The 18303-nt window shown below is 41.2% G+C and overlaps 1 protein-coding gene across 2 annotated transcripts; it reads left to right on the top strand.

Annotated features, from left to right (window-relative positions):
• Window positions 1-5156: 5156 nt before the first annotated feature.
• LOC306964832 (uncharacterized protein) lies at window positions 5157-10577 on the top strand. 2 transcript variants are annotated; one of them, XM_079558991.1, is made up of 6 exons: window positions 5157-5238; window positions 7142-7468; window positions 7543-7578; window positions 9960-10055; window positions 10233-10258; window positions 10332-10577. In XM_079558991.1, the coding sequence occupies exons 1-6, from the start codon at window positions 5205-5207 to the stop codon at window positions 10458-10460; spliced, it is 648 nt and encodes a 215-aa protein (XP_079415117.1). In that variant the 5' UTR covers window positions 5157-5204; the 3' UTR covers window positions 10461-10577. The 2 variants fall into 2 exon arrangements, with proteins under 2 accessions (XP_079415117.1, XP_079415118.1); XM_079558992.1 differs by having other exon boundaries at window positions 5164-5238; window positions 7145-7468.
• Window positions 10578-18303: the final 7726 nt, after the last annotated feature.

Raw genomic sequence — 18303 nt, 5'->3', positions numbered from 1 at the left:
TTTCTGTTGATTTTCCAGTGAGAGGCTCCGTCAACAGTGAAAACCTTCCACACAATTGATCCTGGAGCGTTGTAGAGACCACTGTGATGGCAGGTAAAGGCGCCATGCTGACCACTCAAACAGCCACTGAGTAAAATATGGTAAAATATGTACAAATGATGGAGATGGAGCATTGTGCACCTTTAATATTTTGAAGGCTTAACTATTCCTCACCCTTTTTTCAGATGGTTCTAATACTGTACCTACGAGCCTGATTTATTGAGCTTTGAACTGCAATAAAGCTCATTTACAGCTTATTCAAAAACTAAACAAGATGTAGTGGTTCAATGCTCTGTGCTAATAGCCATTATATAGGTTGAAGGTGTACAGAGGTTCTTTAAGATCATCATATCATCATATCGCCTCTGCACCTTCCAACACCTGGTGCCAATTTCCTGCCTTCAGCTGTGTGTCCTTACAAGAAAGGGTCTACCACAGTGCCCCATAGGGGCAGGAGGCACACATACAGTGCCTCTCGAAAGTATTCATACACCTTGAACTTTTACACATTTTGTCATGTTTACAACCCTAAATATGAAGATTTTATTTTAATTTTTATACTGAACGTTCACACACAAGTAATAGACAACTGTGAAGTGAAAGCAAAATGATACATGATTCTGTTATTTTTAAAAAAAATAGAAAACCGAAAAGTGGGGCTTGCATAAGTATTCATACAGCATGAATGAATGCTTTGTGGAACCCCCTTTTGCTGCAATAACAGCACAAGTCTTTTGGGGTCTGACTCTACAAGATTTGCACATATAGAGACTGACATTTTAGCCCATTCCTCTCTACAAAACAACTCAAGCTCTTTCACATTAGAGGAGAGCGTTTGTGAACAGCAGTTTTCAGATCTTTCCACAGATTTTCAATAGGATTTAGGTCAGGACTTTGACTGGGCCATTCTAACACATTAATATGTTTTTATTGAACCATTCCATTGTAGATGTATCTTTGTGTATAAGGTCATTGTCCTGCTGAAGGTGAATCTCCGCCCCAGCCTCAGTTCTCTTTCTGACTCCAGCAGGTTTTCCTCCAAAATGTCCCTGTATTTGGCTCCATCCATCTTCCCAACTATTCTTACAATCTCCCCAGTCCCCGCTGAGGAAAAGCAGCCCCACAGCATGATGCTCCCCCCCCCCGTATATTTGACATAGGTTAGGTTAGGTTTGCGCCATACATAACGTTTTGCATTTGGGCCAAAAAGTTCAATTTTTGTCTCATCTGACCAAAGCTCCTTCTTCCACATGGAGCTGTGTCCTCCATATGACTTCTAGCAAACTTCAAACGGGATTTCTTATGGCCTCCTTTCAATAATGGCTTTCTTCTTCCACTCATCCATGAAGGCCAGATTTGTGTAGATACGACTTATACTTGTCCCATGTACAGATTCCCCCAGCTCAGCGGCAGGACTTCACAGCTCCTCCAGAGTTATCTTGGGGCACTTGGGTGTATTTCTTACCAGTGTCCTCCTTGTTTGATCTAATATTTTATGTGAACGACCGTGTCTTGGCAAGTTCATAGTGGTGCTATACTCTTTCCATTTCTGAATGATGGATTGAACAGTGCTCCAGGAGATGTTTAAATCTTGGGAAATCTTTGTATAACTTAATGCTGCTTTAAACTTCTCCACAGCATTATCCCTGACCTCTCTGGTGCTCCTTGACCTTCATGATGTTGTTTAGTGACCAACACACTCCGACCACAGCTCTGAGGGCCTCACAGAACAGCTGTAATTATACTGAGGGTAGATTACGCACAGGTGGCCTCTATTTAATGGTTAGGCCAAGGTGTGAACATTCTGGAGTCATTATGAATGTTATAAAGGCAATTTAATGCACTCAGAAAATGCTGTATGAATACTTATGCACGCCCCACTTTTCACTTTTCTATTTTTTGAAAAATAACAGAATCATGTATCATTTTGCTTTCACTTCACAGTTGTCTGTTACTTGTGTCTGAACATTCAGTAAAAAAATGAAAAAAAAAAACTTAATATTGAGGGTTGTAAACAGGACAAAATGTGCAAAAGTTCAAGCTGTATGAATACTTTCGAGAGGCACTGTACATAGGACAGTCAAAATGGCTCCTACACAAGATATCCAAAAATAATTTTAACTAACAAAAGTAAAACTATCAGTTGAACCCTTGCTCAGTCCACAATTAGGTTTTGTCGCCAAAATTATTTGGTAATTTTTGCCATGTTTTGCATAAAATATGAAAACATGCTATACATTTTATTCCCGGTAGTGCAGCTGTTAGCGCTCTCGCTTCACAGCTAGAAGGTCCCGGGTTTGATTCCCACCTGGACGGGGCCTTTCTGTGTGGAGTTTGCATGTTCTCCCGTGTCTGCGTAGGTTTCCTCCGGGTACTCCGGTTTCCCCTACCACTAAAAACATGTAAAATAGGCCAGGATGAATGATGTGTGTGTGAATGTATGGTGGTAGTCAGAGGCGCAGATGTATGCAGTCACGACAGCGCTTCTGTCTGTCTCCCCCAGGGGAAACTGAACCACCGAGTATGGAGTGAATGTACAATTGTCTCATGTAAAGCGCTTTGTGACTATGTCTGTGAAAGGCGCTATATAAATAAAGATCTTCTTCTTATTATTATTATTATTTGTGTCAGTAATCTACAGAAAATGTTTCACATTGTCATCTCTAAACTTTTGTTTTCCCTATTCACCTGCAGCGTCTCGCCTTACACTGTTTCGAACTACAATGCTATGACTTAATGCTACAACTTTCAGTCAGCCAACATCTTCTATAGCTGTACATGCCCAAAGGACCTCAATACATGTAAATAATCAAATTAAATGAATAATAATATTAATAAATGATCATGCATCGGTTTTATTTAGCGCTTTTCTGGACACTCAAAGACGCTTTACATTGCATTATTGGTATTTAAAGTGTGTGACTTGACTGATTATAAACTGTCACCGAAGGAAGACTAGACAGAAAGAGTCTGCGTATGTTGTTGTGAGGTATTAGCAACAAGGGCACAATGTTTGTTGACTGACCCTTGTGTAACTAGGGAATCAAGTCATTGCACAATACTAAATTTCCAGTTCCAGATTGTCTAAAAGGCCAAATAAGCGATGAACATGACGGGGTCATGATCAGGATGGCTGAGTAGTTTGTGTGTCTCTTGCCACGCAATTGTACATGTTCATGTTTTCAATTTTGTTTTGGATCTCAAGAAGGCTATCCAATCGGAAAGCTGAAGTTAGCAGTTAGCGTAGCCAGATGCGATGGCCAGTTTGGAAATGACCAAGAAAGGGATTCCTTCCTGCAATCCCAGAACCTGTCCCCTGCTCATCAAGTCCTTATGAGTTGTTGTGCAGCCTCCAGTAGTTACACCTCAGCGACTGAACTCTGGAAGTTCTTAGCTTTCAAATGGAGAATGGCATTGGCACACGTGATTGTCTCCTCATGCAGCCTAAGGTAACGGAATTTGTGTAGTGATTCGTGTAGTGATGATTTTCTAATTCTTTACAAAAGTGATTAGTAATTCGTGGTTCGATAATCTGGGCCCAAAAGTGGGTTGCGGTTTATCATTTGCAAATCCAAAAATGACTTCAGATAAACAGATTTGATCATTTAAGATACTTTGTCATACTGATAAATGCTTTCAATAACAGAACTCTCTTAGGCAGTGATTAAGTTGGGTCCGGAGACCTTGTAACCTTGTAAAAGATAGACTTTTATTAATTGTATTAATGTATTTGTTAAATTGTACCACTTTAAATTGGTATTTAGCCCACAGTCATCACTACTTGTTCTATGATATGGGATGGCTTCAAAATATCCCAGCTTCTTTTGAACATAGTGAGATATTATTATTGGGGGCCCCCGCTGGATCTTCAAAAGATTACGGGATCACGAAGACCTGAACTTTGGAAAAGAAACACAGTATTTTGATACCACCTGTTAAAATAGTGTTAAACTGCAAACTGTTTATTGTCTCATAATTTCAAGTTATAATTACCCAGGTGCGCGGGATTAGAATGAACTATGGATGTTGGGTAAAAAGTAAAAATGACTGACATCCTGCCTGTGTGAAACTGTCATGCTGGTAATTTGGAAGGTACCAATTCCCCCGATTTAATTCGGCAAGTCCGAGGTCCTCAGATATCTACATGTATGTTTTGAAAGTTTTTAGCATGAAATCTAATGCAGGCAACATCGATTCAAAATGTAATTATCACTCACTTTTCCATGCCTTATTAAAGCTGTATTGATACAATTACGCCTGTTTGTAATCTGTCCTATAGAGCACAAACGCGAAAACAAATTATGATATTACAGACGTGACCCGGAGGCGAGGAGAATGCTGCATCAGAGTGAATGGTTTGGGAGTGAAAATACAAATCCTTAAAGGCATAGGCCAAAGTTTTTCCATACTGTCCTGTCTGGTCTTTGTGCGTGTCCGTGGAGGAGCTCGTTCACTTCTAGCTTCAACCCGTTTGGAGCTATAGGACTATACTGGGAGAGGCCAGATGCTAACAACACATCTTTGGTCGTTTTCCGTGACTGAGGGCACGCACAAAGACCCGACAGGTACGCATCAACTCGTCTAAGCTCAGGTAAGAACATATTTCAGTATGCAAAAACGGTGGCCTGTTCTTTTAAAAAGTCATTAAAATGAGTGCATTACTGGCATTGCTTATCCGGCCGTGTTCCTCAACTGGTGGGTTGGGACGTTTTGTAAGGAAAACCCAGTATTTTACGATTGTGATTGCAGGTCCCGACACCAAACCAATGGAGAACCAGTTGAGAACCACAATTATTATTTTTTTTACCACGGTCCATGGGCAATTCTAATCCCATGTGAATAAGGCTTTCAGGGGTTGAAAGTGGGCCCCGAAGCTTACAGCAGAAAAACGTGTTGTCTTATACTCGGCTGGAGAGTGGAAAATGATACTCTCATTGCACAGTATTTATATTCATAATATATCTCATGAATCCACTGTTATAAATGACAAAAAGCCAAACACACACACAAAGTGGCGTGATTGTGTAACATCTGTCCAAATAAATCAAACTATCACGCAAGTCACGCTATTTGACATTTAGATTGCAACATTAATGAGTTCCTGTTTTGGCCGTGTTACAAAATACAGCTTCACATTGTTGGTCTGCTCACGAGGGAATGCAACTATGAGATTCTTGGTGCCTGCGCTCCCGTTTCTTGGTAAGTACTCTTGCATTAATCACAGTTTCTAGCCTTTTTTTCTTGGATTTCTATTTCCCATGATATTTTATTTGCATATTTGCCCGGGATAGGACATCTGAGCTTATTACTTAAAAACCATTTGGATGTACATGCGTGTTATTGCTAAGTTGTTTTCCTCATGTAGAGATGATTTTACGCCGGATGCCCCTCCTGTTACATTACTCTGACCAGACTAGATAGTATTTGTGTCATGCTTTGTTACTCAATATTTGAAACAGAAAGAATCAGTTTGATGGGCATGACTCGTTGCTTTAAAAGGGATACTTTAAAAAATGTCCATTTTTGAACATGGTATAACCTCATAAAAAAAACGTTTGTGTTCGTATTTGGCTTTATTCACACAGTTTTGAGAAATCCTCTTGACTTTGCTTGTTTCATCTTCTACTGCTGAAGCGCAGCCGTCTGCATTTCCAGGATTAATGCATTTTTAAAGCCCATGATCCGTCACCAGAATTGCGAAAAAACACCATTTATTACAGTGCCATTGTTTTGATAGCATGCCATTGGGTAAAAGTGGAGCCTTTTTTATTTAGCTTTAGTTTTGTTCCCCTTGCTGCCTGTAGAGAGCTATATGTGACAGTGATAAGTCTTAATTCCATAAACAGTAAAGTTATACCACATTAAAGGTGCATATGTGAAAAAAGAGAGAGAGAGCTGTATGAGTGGTTAGCATGGTGCCTATACATTTTTTCAGAATACACACTTTTCCTCTTCTTTACAAAAATGTGTAGTCTGGGATCAGAGAAAAGTCAGATATGACGCAGGCGGCATGTGTCGCATTTTCAAAACAAGGAAGTCCCTCCATCCATTTTCTTCTGCTTTATCCGTGGCCGGGTCACGGAGGCAGCAGTCTGAGTAGAGATGCCCAGACTTCCCAATCCACACGCACCTCCTCCAGCTGTTCTGGGGGGACCTTAACAAGGAAGTTAATAGTTTTATAATGGTATTGGCCAGAAGAGCACAAATGTGAACGATCTGCATTGTTTTTTGGTACAAAAACTGAAGGATTCGAAGAGTCATTAGCAACTCAAAAGTCAGAATTTAAACATTGGAGAATTCAACAGGAATATGCAACGACTTTTTCAATCAATGTACATTTGTACTTGATAAAAGCAGCTCTGCACTCCTTAGAAGGCGACAGTTGCATAAGGGAGGATACTTAACTTAAAATACCTTTAAATAAAGGTTGCAGCAATAAAAGCAAAAAAAAAACAGTGAGACTGTATGTGGGAGCTTTTTTCAAGTTTAGTCACTGTACGTTTGAAAGAAAAACCTTAGAGTCTTTAACATCTACGCACAAGTACATATAAGAAAATATATTACTATGGGTAAATTTGATTTACATGCTCTGTGGTTGGAGCAATATAAAACTTTTGAAGATGTGTTAGCAAAGTTCCAGACAGTCCTGCTTTTGAATATTTTGAATAGACACAAAAAGTAGGAGTGGACGGATGACCAGGCATTGTTTTCGGTAGGTTTTCCTTGTTGATGGATCCATTGCCATGGTTAAGTGGAGAATACCTACCAGAAACCCTAAAAAAACAAATGACCCTTGAGCGCCCTAGAGGCCACCCTGAAAGTAAAGGCTCCTTTACTAACCAGCCATTCTGCCACTGTGTCTAAAACCTGTGAAATATGCACTGATTTTACTTTTTGTTTTAAAAGTTCCATAAGGTACCTTTAAAAGTCACTTCTGAAGTGCCCAAAAGCAGTTTTAGGGACCATGCTAATGCATCAACAATGTGCCCACGTGCCATGCTGATGCTCATAAAAAATTGTATTGGCTTCCCATTTCTGTCATTGCTGAATATTTGCAAACAAAATGAGACAAATATGAAGTAACTCCTTTGTGTTTTCTAAGCAGCGCTGTTTGGCCCCACCACAGCAGAGACGTACTCCGTGACTGAAGGAGCGAATGTCACCGGTCAGTGCAGGTTCCATGCCGGGGGAGTCAAGAAGATCTTCTGTAGAAATGACTGTAACAAAAAAGAGGACATTTTGGTTGAGATGTCGGGAGACAGCGCACGTAACGGGAGGTACAGCATCCAGTATTCACGACTCGCTGATGCTCGTGTCATGCATGTGAGCATCGCCCATGTGACCAGCGCTGACTCCGGAGTGTACCAGTGCCTTATGGAGAGGATGGTGACCACAGCTCGTCGCAAGATCAGCTTCAATGTGACAGCCTGCAAGTTTATCTCAGATTGTTCAGGAAAAGCCACTTTGGACACTATCTTACAAAGCTTTTGTTTTGTTTTGCAGTCTCTCCTCCAGCTAACGGCTTTTCAACAGAACAGAGTTTGTTTACACTACACTTCATGGTATTCACAGTTTTCAGTGACATCACTTCACACTAATACTGGCTGAATTGCCTTTAACATAAAAAAAAAACAGCACCAAATGAGTGAACGAGTTAATGGAGGAGGTGAACCATGACTCTTGATTCAGTGAAGTGACTGGCGAGTTTTGATCGAGTAGTTCACTAGTATAAAGCAGGTCATGCAGCGTTAGAGCCACAGAAATCTATTAACTTAAAGCAACGTTGCACACTTTTGTTTACACAAGAATGAAACTTAAGCCACATCGTTTGCATAAGATCCGCTGTGAAAGAACAGAGGCTTAGCAGTTGTCTGAGGTGAACTAAAGGACAGGATTTGGTGAATATCAGTAATAATTGAACAGTCCTGTTTATAAAGAGTTGTTTATTGAAATCATTCTGACATTTGTGCAGTTGCTCAGATTATATTTGTTCGGTTGGTAATTGCTAAATTCATTGCACTGCAGGTAAAGGAGGAAGTAGAAGGAGGAGGAGGTCACTTCATTTATGCTTCCAGTCTGTGTCATCGAGAAAATGACCGCTTGTGGGCGCTTTACGTCACAATTACTGAGGAATAGTCAAGGTAATGAGGTCAAACAGTGATGGTTTGTTTTTTTCAAATCATTCTAATCACTTTTATGAGTTCAGCCATTTGTTCTGCTTCACCTGTCGAGCTGCGTGCTATAGCGCCCTGTAGGGTCCAATAACGCCTATAGTTCAACATTCATATTCACACATTCAATTTTTTACATTTTGTGCTGGATTTTCATCAGCTTTGGTTTGTTTTAACCTCCCACTCTTGGTACAGCTCCATTTTTTTTGCCTTTTTCTGGGAGATGCATTTGTGGTTTTGGTGTTCTGCATTGTTTTACAGGATGCTTTTGTTCATTTGTGCCGTGTTTTTGTGCGGTTTGGTGGATGTTTTTACTGCAAGAGTCAATAATGGTCCTGAAGAAAGCAGCTTTAAGTAAACTGCTAGCGTATCAGCTAAACCCACTTGAGATCTACAAACTTCTTCCTCCGAGACACTGAAGAGGCATCAAGAGCCCAAATACCTGCAGCACATGGAGGCGTCACAAGAGACGCTACACAAACAAAGGACAAACAAGGAGGTGTCCGGGCAAGACTCACAGCTAAGCCACACATGTCTTCTGTTTATACTATTGTTCTGGCTAATGGACGTTCGCTGGAGAATAAAACAGATAATTTGCTAAGCTCTTCTCAGAAGATGGTGATAGACTGTTGTGGAGCGGAGGGAGCTGCGTAGGAGGGAGAGGGAGGAGGAGGTCGAGGAGCTGACTACGCTCTGAAACAGGGACAAACCCAGGAGGCGCTGCACCATTTCAGAGAATCAGAGGAGACTGAAGGCAGCCAGCCAGGTTTTTTTCCGGGTGCTACGGTTTCCCCAAACTCTGGGTCAGGTTGGCCCACAATGACAGTGCGGCACAGTCGCAGCGGCTCAGGACTAACACCTGAACACAATTTTGACGCTTACAATGACAAATAAGGTCCCGGGTTCGATTCCCACCAGGACAAGGCCTTTCTGTGTGGAGTTTTAGAGTCGTGGGTTTCCTCCGGGTACTCCGGTTTCCTCTACCACCTACAACATGTGCAATAGGTGAATCCTCCAGCCAGGTGATTCTAAACATCAGCCTGGCTCCACATCATGGAGATGGGTCCCCGGGCGTGGCACTGCCGTAAACCACTGCACCTTACAGGTTGCCCCAGCGGCATCGAAGGATGGGTTAAATTTCCCAACGGGGACAATAAAGTACACAAAACAAAACAAACAACAAAACAAAGCACTTACTTACTTATGACTGAAAGGTTTCTGGTTCCAATCCATGCTCCCACAAATATATCACGTCGCTGTGATATATTTGTGGGAGCGTGATAGTTCTAGTTCTCTTGACAAAGCCTCTCCCTTTCTGCTACAGACGACAATTGCAGCCACAGCTGCCCTGGGTAGGCTGCCAAACTGTGTCACTGGCCTCTCCGACCACGACCATGCACTCACTCACACATGTCCCACATTCATACATCTGCAATGTGAAGGAAGCGCCTTGCCCAAGGACACAGTGACGGCATGCACTTGTTGGAGGACGGACTCAACCCGGCGACCTCTCCGTTAAAGGAACCCGCTTTACTCTCAGGGCCACCGTCGTAGGAAAAGGCATGTGAGATGCGACAAGTTACTGAAGTGAAAAAATAAAACAGCATTTTTTTATTTATTTGTGAAAACTCGGAATAAAAATGAAATGCAAAGTTTAGGTCAAATGAGGTCACCTGAAAACTATGAATACACAACGTTTGTCTAAAATGTGTCGTCACCACATCTTCTAATCACGGTTTTGTTCTTTAGATTTGTATTATCTGCTCGTGCTGATTCTGATCCCTGCCATCCTGGTCATCCTGGTCATCTTCTTTGTGATCTACAAAAAGAAAACGATGGACAAAGGTTAGTTTAACCACGTTGTTGACACATGAAGACACACTGGGATTTAGGTTTTCAATCCTGCCAGTCTCTGTCTCCTCAAAATGTAAAACAATTGAATAATTACAAAGGTATTAAATCGGACCACAATAAGTTCCATAATGATCCATGTTCTGATTCATTTGTGTCCATGTTTTGCAGATTGTGGATATGCACAAAACACAAAGGTGAGTTCTTTTTTCTCCGCCTTTTGTGCACACATATCCAAACATTACACATGTTGTTTTTCTTCCTTGTCAGACGATCCAGGAGAACATTTATACAGACTCCACTTACCAGAGTCTGTGCCGGGACACAAGAGACCACAACCAAATCTACTGCTCTCTCAGCACACAGCGCCCGCCGCACACTGTGGACTATTGTAACTAATAAGGAAAGAAGACACCTATGTTTTTGTAAATATTCATTCAAAGGACATGTGTTCTGCCAAATTGACATTTCGGTGTTAATAAACTGTTTCATGCTGTGTTTCCCCCTCACACATATCGAGAGGGTTTTTGTCTTTCTTGCACATATATGAGTAAATATTTTCAGTCTTACCAAGTCGTAGGTGTCCAGAGTACTGTACTTCAAAATGCCTGGATAAAGAAAAAGGTACGACTTTTAGAACCATACTTTATAACTAGTTTTAATCTCTTAACCCGCACCTGACCCGAGCACATTTTCTACAGTCTACAGCGGGGGCCCCCAACTAAATCAGCTCGAGGTCCGCAAACTTTTCTTTCATAACCTCCGACATATGTCCAGGGTCCGGACATTACTCTTTAAAATGTTAAAACATGAGCACAGGTTATCTATTTACAAAGCAGAGCTGATTAATGAATCAAAAATGTTGCCATCTTATTTCATTGTTATTCAAATTGTTTAGATAATGTTCAATTCAGCCTTAGAAATTAAGTACATTTAGAGGATGAAAAGGCTTTGGGGTCCGGACTGAAGCCTCTGGAGGTCCTGATTTGGACCCAGGTCCGCCAGTTGGGGACCCCTGGTCTACAGTCTATATAGCAACGAAAATGTGATGAAAAGGCACAAAAAAAAAAGGCATGGGACAAGCCACAAGAAAGTGACAAAAATACAACAAAGAAGCAACAAAAGAGCGACAAAAATGTACCAGAAAAGCAACAATAATACAACAGAAATGTGTCAAAACCACCACAACAAAAAAAAAACGATGAGAAAGCAACAAAAACATGACGAAAACGCAACAAAAATCAACAACGCAACAAAAAAGGATAGGATCAGTTTTGTTGGCCTTATTAGTGTTCAAAATAGACATTGCACTCTTGCTCTCCAGTTGAGAAGCTTTTAGATTTGGGTAAAGCCAAACTAGAGCTCGGTTAAAGCGGTGTACAGTGGGGAAGTCCCTCAAATGTTGCAGCAAATTCAGAGTCATTTACTTCCCACACAGTGGTGAGAAGGACCGCACACAGTCAACATACAACATACTGATAAGGCAGATAAAATCAATCCATAAAACATCAATATAATCAGTAATTCATTATAAATAAAATGCCCTATGCACAGCCATAGGCATCGATCCTGTGGGTGCTTCAGGGCTCGGGCACCCATCCAAATCTTTGGGCAAATTTGCACTATTTACAAAATTAATCCACAGATATAACTAATAAATCGCGAGAGCTTTCTTCAACATGCAAGGCAAGGCAAGTTTATTTGTAGAGCACAATTCATACACAAGGCAATTCAAAGTGCTTCACAGTTGCATAAATACAAGAAAGCAAATAGAATCAATAAAAACATCAACAAAAAATTAATCAATCAATTAATCAATTACAGTGAAAGGCAAGAGTGCAGATAAAATACTTTCAGTCATATGCATTGGTAAAAAGAACTGTTTCCAGCCTGGATTTGAACATTGTCAGAGTTGAGGCCTGTCTCACATCCTCATGAAGACTGTTCCAGATTTTAGCTGCATGAAACTGAAACGCAGCCTCACCGTGTTTATTATTGACTCTGGGAACCACCAGGAGGCCCCCTCCTGAAGTTCTCAGGGCCCGAGATGGTTCATACGGCTCTAACATGTCAGAGATGTACTTCGGTGCTAAACCATGAAAAGACTTGTACACAAGCAGAGCTGTTTTGAAGTCTATTCTCTGAGTGACAGGAAGCAAGTGCAGAGACCGGAGCGCTGGACTAATATGGTCGTATTTCCTGGTTCTTGTCAGGACTCGAGCAGCAGCGTTCTGGATGTACTGTAACTGTCTGATAGCTCGTTTAGAGAGGCCATGCGACTCATAAGCATGAGTTTAACTCCTGAGTTTAGCATTAGTTTAGCACCAGTGCAGTGTCCAAAAGTGGTGACAATATTCAAAATTATGAGCATGATGTTGGCCAGCAGAAAGGACATTCATAAAAATAATACGATGGGTTTGTGAATTGTCTTTTTGGAGATTTGGATAGGCTTTACAGATTGGACTGCACACTCGGTAAACACTAGCGACGGGCGAGTGAAGCCTAGTAACACTTTGACGCTTTCCTGGCAAAAAAGTCTGGTAAAGTTCGAAGTCTCTGCTTCAAGTAGCTGCTTCATTCTGTTTGAACACTGACCCCTTGTGGACAAACTTTACTAATTGCAACTTCTCATAAACACGAGCACCAACACAATAATGTGCAAGAGAAGTTTCAAGCATGCAGTTTCATAATGTGCTGTACAAGAATACAGCAAATAATTACAGCAACATTGACAGTAAAAAAATATAAGCCCCATCAATTTTCTAACTGTAGGTCAAAGGCCTGAGGTCAGTGACTCCACATCATTTACTGAGCTTTAGACACACCAGGGTCTGCAAAACGGCATTTGGAGAGTTGGCAACACATTCACTGATGTATTTATTAATATGACAGGGTCATTGAAAATTAGCACAGTACAAAACAAGTTTGTGTTTACTTGTGCCCCTGGTTGGGCCTTTCTACTCTAAATTAAAATGACATTTGTACATTCTGCAATTCTTTCTAAATAGGCTCACAGAACTGAACCAAAATGAGATTAAGTTCAAAAACACTAGTTGTCTAAGTCTGTAATTTCAAATTTAGAAGCTCAGCAAATGTTTGGCCAATTTTAAACCTCTGGAAGCTTAAAAATGTGCAGATAGTTAATGTACAGTCTATTTTAAGGTATATTATAGCAAACAATAAAAATTGGCTAAATCATAATAGACTTAATAAAAAAGGCTTGGTCTGTTGCAGGGTTTGAGACCCCTGCATTACACTGTGCCTTTAAGATGATCTGGTCATGTGAACAAGGCCGAACCATGTTGCTATTAAAAAAAAAAGAAAAATCTAATGCTTGCCATGAATTAATAAAGGCTTATAAATATTTTTCTAACCCATGGAGTGTGCCAGTCTTTGTTTAGGAATAAATTCAGTATGATTCCCCAAACTTACCTGTTGTGGTGAGTAACCGACAATTTTCAAGAAGATTTCAAGAACATGGCAAGGCCATGTTTGCACAACAGCAATGCTACTGCTGTTTCTGATTGGGCGCAGTAGCATTGCTTAAAACATTTCTAAAGCATCCAATACAAGTATGGGCTATCTTTTAGGGCCATATTGGATTTTGCACTTTCAAAGGGAGCTGTGCCAATAGCAGATTATTGTTTATTTGTTTACACTGAAACAAATTCAGTGTAAAAATAGAACAATGACTAACCGTTGTGTTCGTCACCCTTTTTAGGCAGTACATCAGAGTTTGGCACAAACACAGTTCCTCATTTGTGACATACAGAGACAGTGTGGCATTTCGCAGCAAAGATGGAACTCTTCCAGCTCCCAGTCATCATTGTAGGTGAGTACTCCGAGCAACTGAATGAATGGGGTGAGCTCTGAGCAAATGCTGTTGCGGCTGGAAAAATAAAATACAATTCTTCTAAGCTGCAGTTCTTGTGGTGAAGGACAATCATGAATTAGTGGTCAGGGGCGCACACAGCACAGAGCAAAGCAAATGGGTAGTGGATAAAGCCATGCATCTTAGAACAGAACAGAACCACGTTTGGTTCACATTTCACATATATATCAATGAATGTATTGTCAAAGGTGCGATTTACTGACTGAATCCTCGGCTGCATTTCCAACAGTGCTGCTGTGTGGCCGACCTGGCCTCATGAGTGAGGAGACGGTTCACGAGGCGGTTCAAGGGCAAAACATAACCGTCACCTGTTGGTTTTATCTTGGTGGATACAAAAGGATCTTCTGTAAAAACGACTGTGACAAAGAAGAAGACATTTTGGTTGAGACTTCAAAAAATGAAGAATGTAATGGAAGATACTGCCTTGAAAATAATTTGGTTTTACCTGATAAAATCTATATGAATGTGAGCATAATCAATGTAAACACGTCTGACTCCGGACCATACCAGTGTGTTTTAAAAAGATATCCTATTAATGGCATCCAGAAATTTAGGATTAAAGTCACAAAAGGTATGTTTATATTAAAATACTGTAAAACAAGTTGCAAACTAATTTTCTGTCTATACTATTATTATATTCTGGTAACGTGATTTTTTTTTTTTGTGGTTTTAAACTCTCATTTGATTCTGAAATCGGATGCTACTCCACACTCCAAATCTCTCGATGAAACCCAAAGCTGATATGGATCCCACAACACAAAGTAAGTAAGAGCTTTATTTGTCATTGTACAACAAAATAGTGTTCAGTTGATAGTCCTGAGCCACTGCGACTGAGCCGCGCCACCACTGTGTGCCTACCTGACCAGCACATTTTTGGAGGTCAGGAAACCGTATCACCCGGAGGAAACCTGGCTGGCTTCCCTCTGTCTCCTCTGAGATGGTGCAGGACCTCCTGAGTTTGTCTCTGTTTTAGAGCGTGGTGTCCTGCACTGGTCAGCTTCCCCACCTCCTCCTTCCTCTTCCTCCTGCGCAGCTCCCTCCACTCCAGTCTTTCACCATCTTCATGTTTTATTCTCCAGTGAACGTTCATTAGCCAGAACAGTAGAAGGCATGTGAGTCTCGCCCGGATACCTCCTCGTTTGTCCCTTTTTTGTTTCCTGTAGCTCCTCTTGTGACGCCTCCTCTGTGCTGCAGCTGTGGGGGCTCTTGGTGCCTCTTCAGTGTCTCAGAAGAAGAAATGTGTAGGTCTCAAATGGGTCTAGTTCATAAGCTAGCTGTTTACTTAAAGCTGCTTTCTCCAGGACCATCATGGACACTCAGGAAGGCTCTAAAAATAATCCCCCGAACCCCACAAAAACACGGCAAAAACGTACAAAAGTATCCAGTAAAACAATGTGGAACACAGAAACCACAAATGCAGTTCGCAGAAAAAGCAAGATGGTTTAACAGAGGAAGTGACACAATTTCACACTTCGGCGCCTCGGCAGCGCAAAGCATCAGGTAGTTTATTATTGCGGAAAATAACACTGTAAAAGCACTTTGTTTCTGTGCTTCTGTGCCCTATGGAAGGAGAGAAACTAAAAAAGTCTTAACACAAAGCAATGTAGACAGTGAATGATCAAAATGACGCATGTGGAAGGTAACCTAATGTCTGGGCTCATGTTTTTGGTAAAGTTCTGTTGTGGATTTTCTTACCAATCTAAAGGAAACACCGAAGAAATGTCGTCCGATCAAGTGTGAGGTTTATTACGCATGCGGAGAATGCAACACAGAGAAGTCCATGAATAATTCTGGCAAAGCAAGATTTCTTAACAGGTTATATAGGTGAACACATGAAAGACAGCACAGGCAGGACAGCAGGATACAGTGATAGATCGCCAGAGACTGGGATGGTAATGCAATAAGGAGGTTGGTGGGAGGAGCAGACAGGAAGCCTTTTGAGTGGTTCAAGGAGCAGGCCTTTTGGTTTATTGTCTTATGTGCAAGAGGAACCTAGAGAGGAAGGAGGAAGCAGGCGCTTTCCAACAGTGGGTTAGGCCCAGCGGGTCACCAGACGAGAGGAGGCTAGTTTATGTATTCACAATACTGTGGCTGGTTATTGGATAATAGTAACTCTGACTAAAATTGTCACAACAGTTCCCGTCTGCCACTGTAGGGTAACAAGTACTTCTAGTTAACATTTCAACAAAAATGAAAATAAGAAAATGATTTTACCAATGGGTGAGGAAAGCACTTCTCTTTGGTCCTCATGGCGGGTGGCTGACATTGCTGTCATACCACCCCCTGTTGGCCAAGGGCGACTCCAAAAGACACTTGGTTAACAGTTGCCTAGCCTGCCAAACTACATGCTTTTTCAAAGACAGTCTGGGAGCGAGTGTGATCTCAGCGATTTCATTAATGTCTGACATTAAAACGCTGCTTCTTACTTGAAAAAACCCCCCCGAAAGAGCAGAAAAAAGCAGTGTGTCACTATCAGTATCTTTAATGTTTTGGAAGAGCGCGGTGACGGCCTGTGAGTGGACCGATACAGGAAAAAACGGGCTACCTTAAACAGCGTCCTTATGTGGCTTTGGACCTCATTTGCACTGGTTAAAAGCCTGGCTCCAAAGAATTTTTTTTTTTTTTAAATTGCTATGATCCATGTGATCATGCTGTTTTTTGCTACATCAGCAATAAAGAGGTGAAGCCTAAATCTATGATTGACAGGCTTTGGAGCTCTGAGGCTCATAGCCGGAGCTTCCCGCCTTTTTGCCCTTTTAAAGAGGAGGAGATTGAGCAGCCATCTTAATTTCTTAATTTCAAAGGCCACACAGGATCATTAAATGTGGCTGAATGGCTAATCATCGATCTCTTGTATATTGTATCTATGTATTTTACCCTTTGCTAGCATCAAATTAACCTTATCCTTTAGCTTGAAGGCTAAAACATCTGCATGTACAAACACAGACATATCTTCTGCTGAAGCATGTTTATTCAGCTGCCCATAGGAAGAAAACAAAGACAGGAAGTGGTCATTACTCCTAGAAGTTAGCATCACTGTGCGCAGAGCCGATTTAAACCATATGTTTGGAAAGAGTCAAAGCAAAGCACCAACATTTCTATAAGCGACTGATGTCCCCCTCCCGGCAAAGTTTACTGGTCATGTCTGAGGAGAAGGGAGCATGCTCAGTAAAGACGCCTGTTTATTGAGCGTGCAATATATTTGGCCTCAGTAAATCTTACACTGTATGACTTTGTACAACAACAACAAGTCTTTTTCTATATATATTTTTGAAGTGTTATAAGTGTTATAAAGGAGTATAAAGAGATACTGCATTTTGTTATAAAAGCAACTTGTCTTCACTCCACATCCTCTGATTTACTTTTGCAAATAGATTTGTATTTTCTTCTGCTGCTAACTCTGATTCCCGTCATCCTGGGAACTGTTATTGTAATCTACAAGAAGAGGAGGCACAACGGTAAGAATACCAACATTTACGGGTATATTCTATGGAGAACATTTGAACTGCAGAAATGCCCCAGAATGAGGATTTACACAACGCACTGTACTGTTTGTTTTGCAGATTTTGAACACTCTTAAAACTCACAGGTATTTGTTCAATTTTTTTATCGTATAAACAACAACTACAAGAGTTTATTTTTTCTCTCTAGATGAACGAGTGTATTCCTGCTCCAGCGCTGAAGCCTGCAGACGACACTTACCAGAGTCTCTCTCCAGACACAAGAGACCACAACCAAATCTACAGCACACTGTACTAATACATAGTACAAATTGTGACCAATATGATCTGCTTCATGCTCATTGAAGATAGTTTTGCTCCCCGAAACGTTTTAATCTTGTGCTATATTAGTGACATATTTGCTGAGATAATCAAGTCTGATGTTTTTTTCTAATTGAGCTCATCCAGGTGGAAGTTCACTCGGATTTGTGTTCGCTATGGATCAAAATGTAGGCTTAGCCAAAATAGGTTTAGTTAAAACATGTTTCCAACCATTTTGTTCTCCTAGATTTTTTTTAATGAACTTTTGTACTACAGACTGCTCCCTTGTAAATAAGTTAAGTTACTTTTTAGCCCAGTGGAGGCATCACATGAGGCGCTACAGGAAACAATGAAGGGACAAAGGAGGAGGCATCCGGGCAAGACTCACAGCAAACACACAAGCCCTCTATCCCTAGTGTTCTGGCTAATGGACGTTCACTGGAGAATAAGATGGATTATATTCGTCTGTCACGCTCTTTCCAGAAGATGGCGAAAGACTTGGAGCGGAGGGAGCTGCGCAGGAGGAAGGAGGAGGTGGAGCTGACCAGTGCAGGACACCACGGGACAAACCCAGGAGGCGCTGCACTGT

The sequence above is a fragment of the Gobius niger genome (assembly GCF_951799975.1).
Source record: "Gobius niger genome assembly, chromosome: 6".
Classification (NCBI taxonomy): domain Eukaryota; kingdom Metazoa; phylum Chordata; class Actinopteri; order Gobiiformes; family Gobiidae; genus Gobius; species Gobius niger.
The sequence above is the reverse complement of the archived record's forward strand: the minus strand, read 5'-3'. Positions and strand labels throughout refer to the sequence as shown.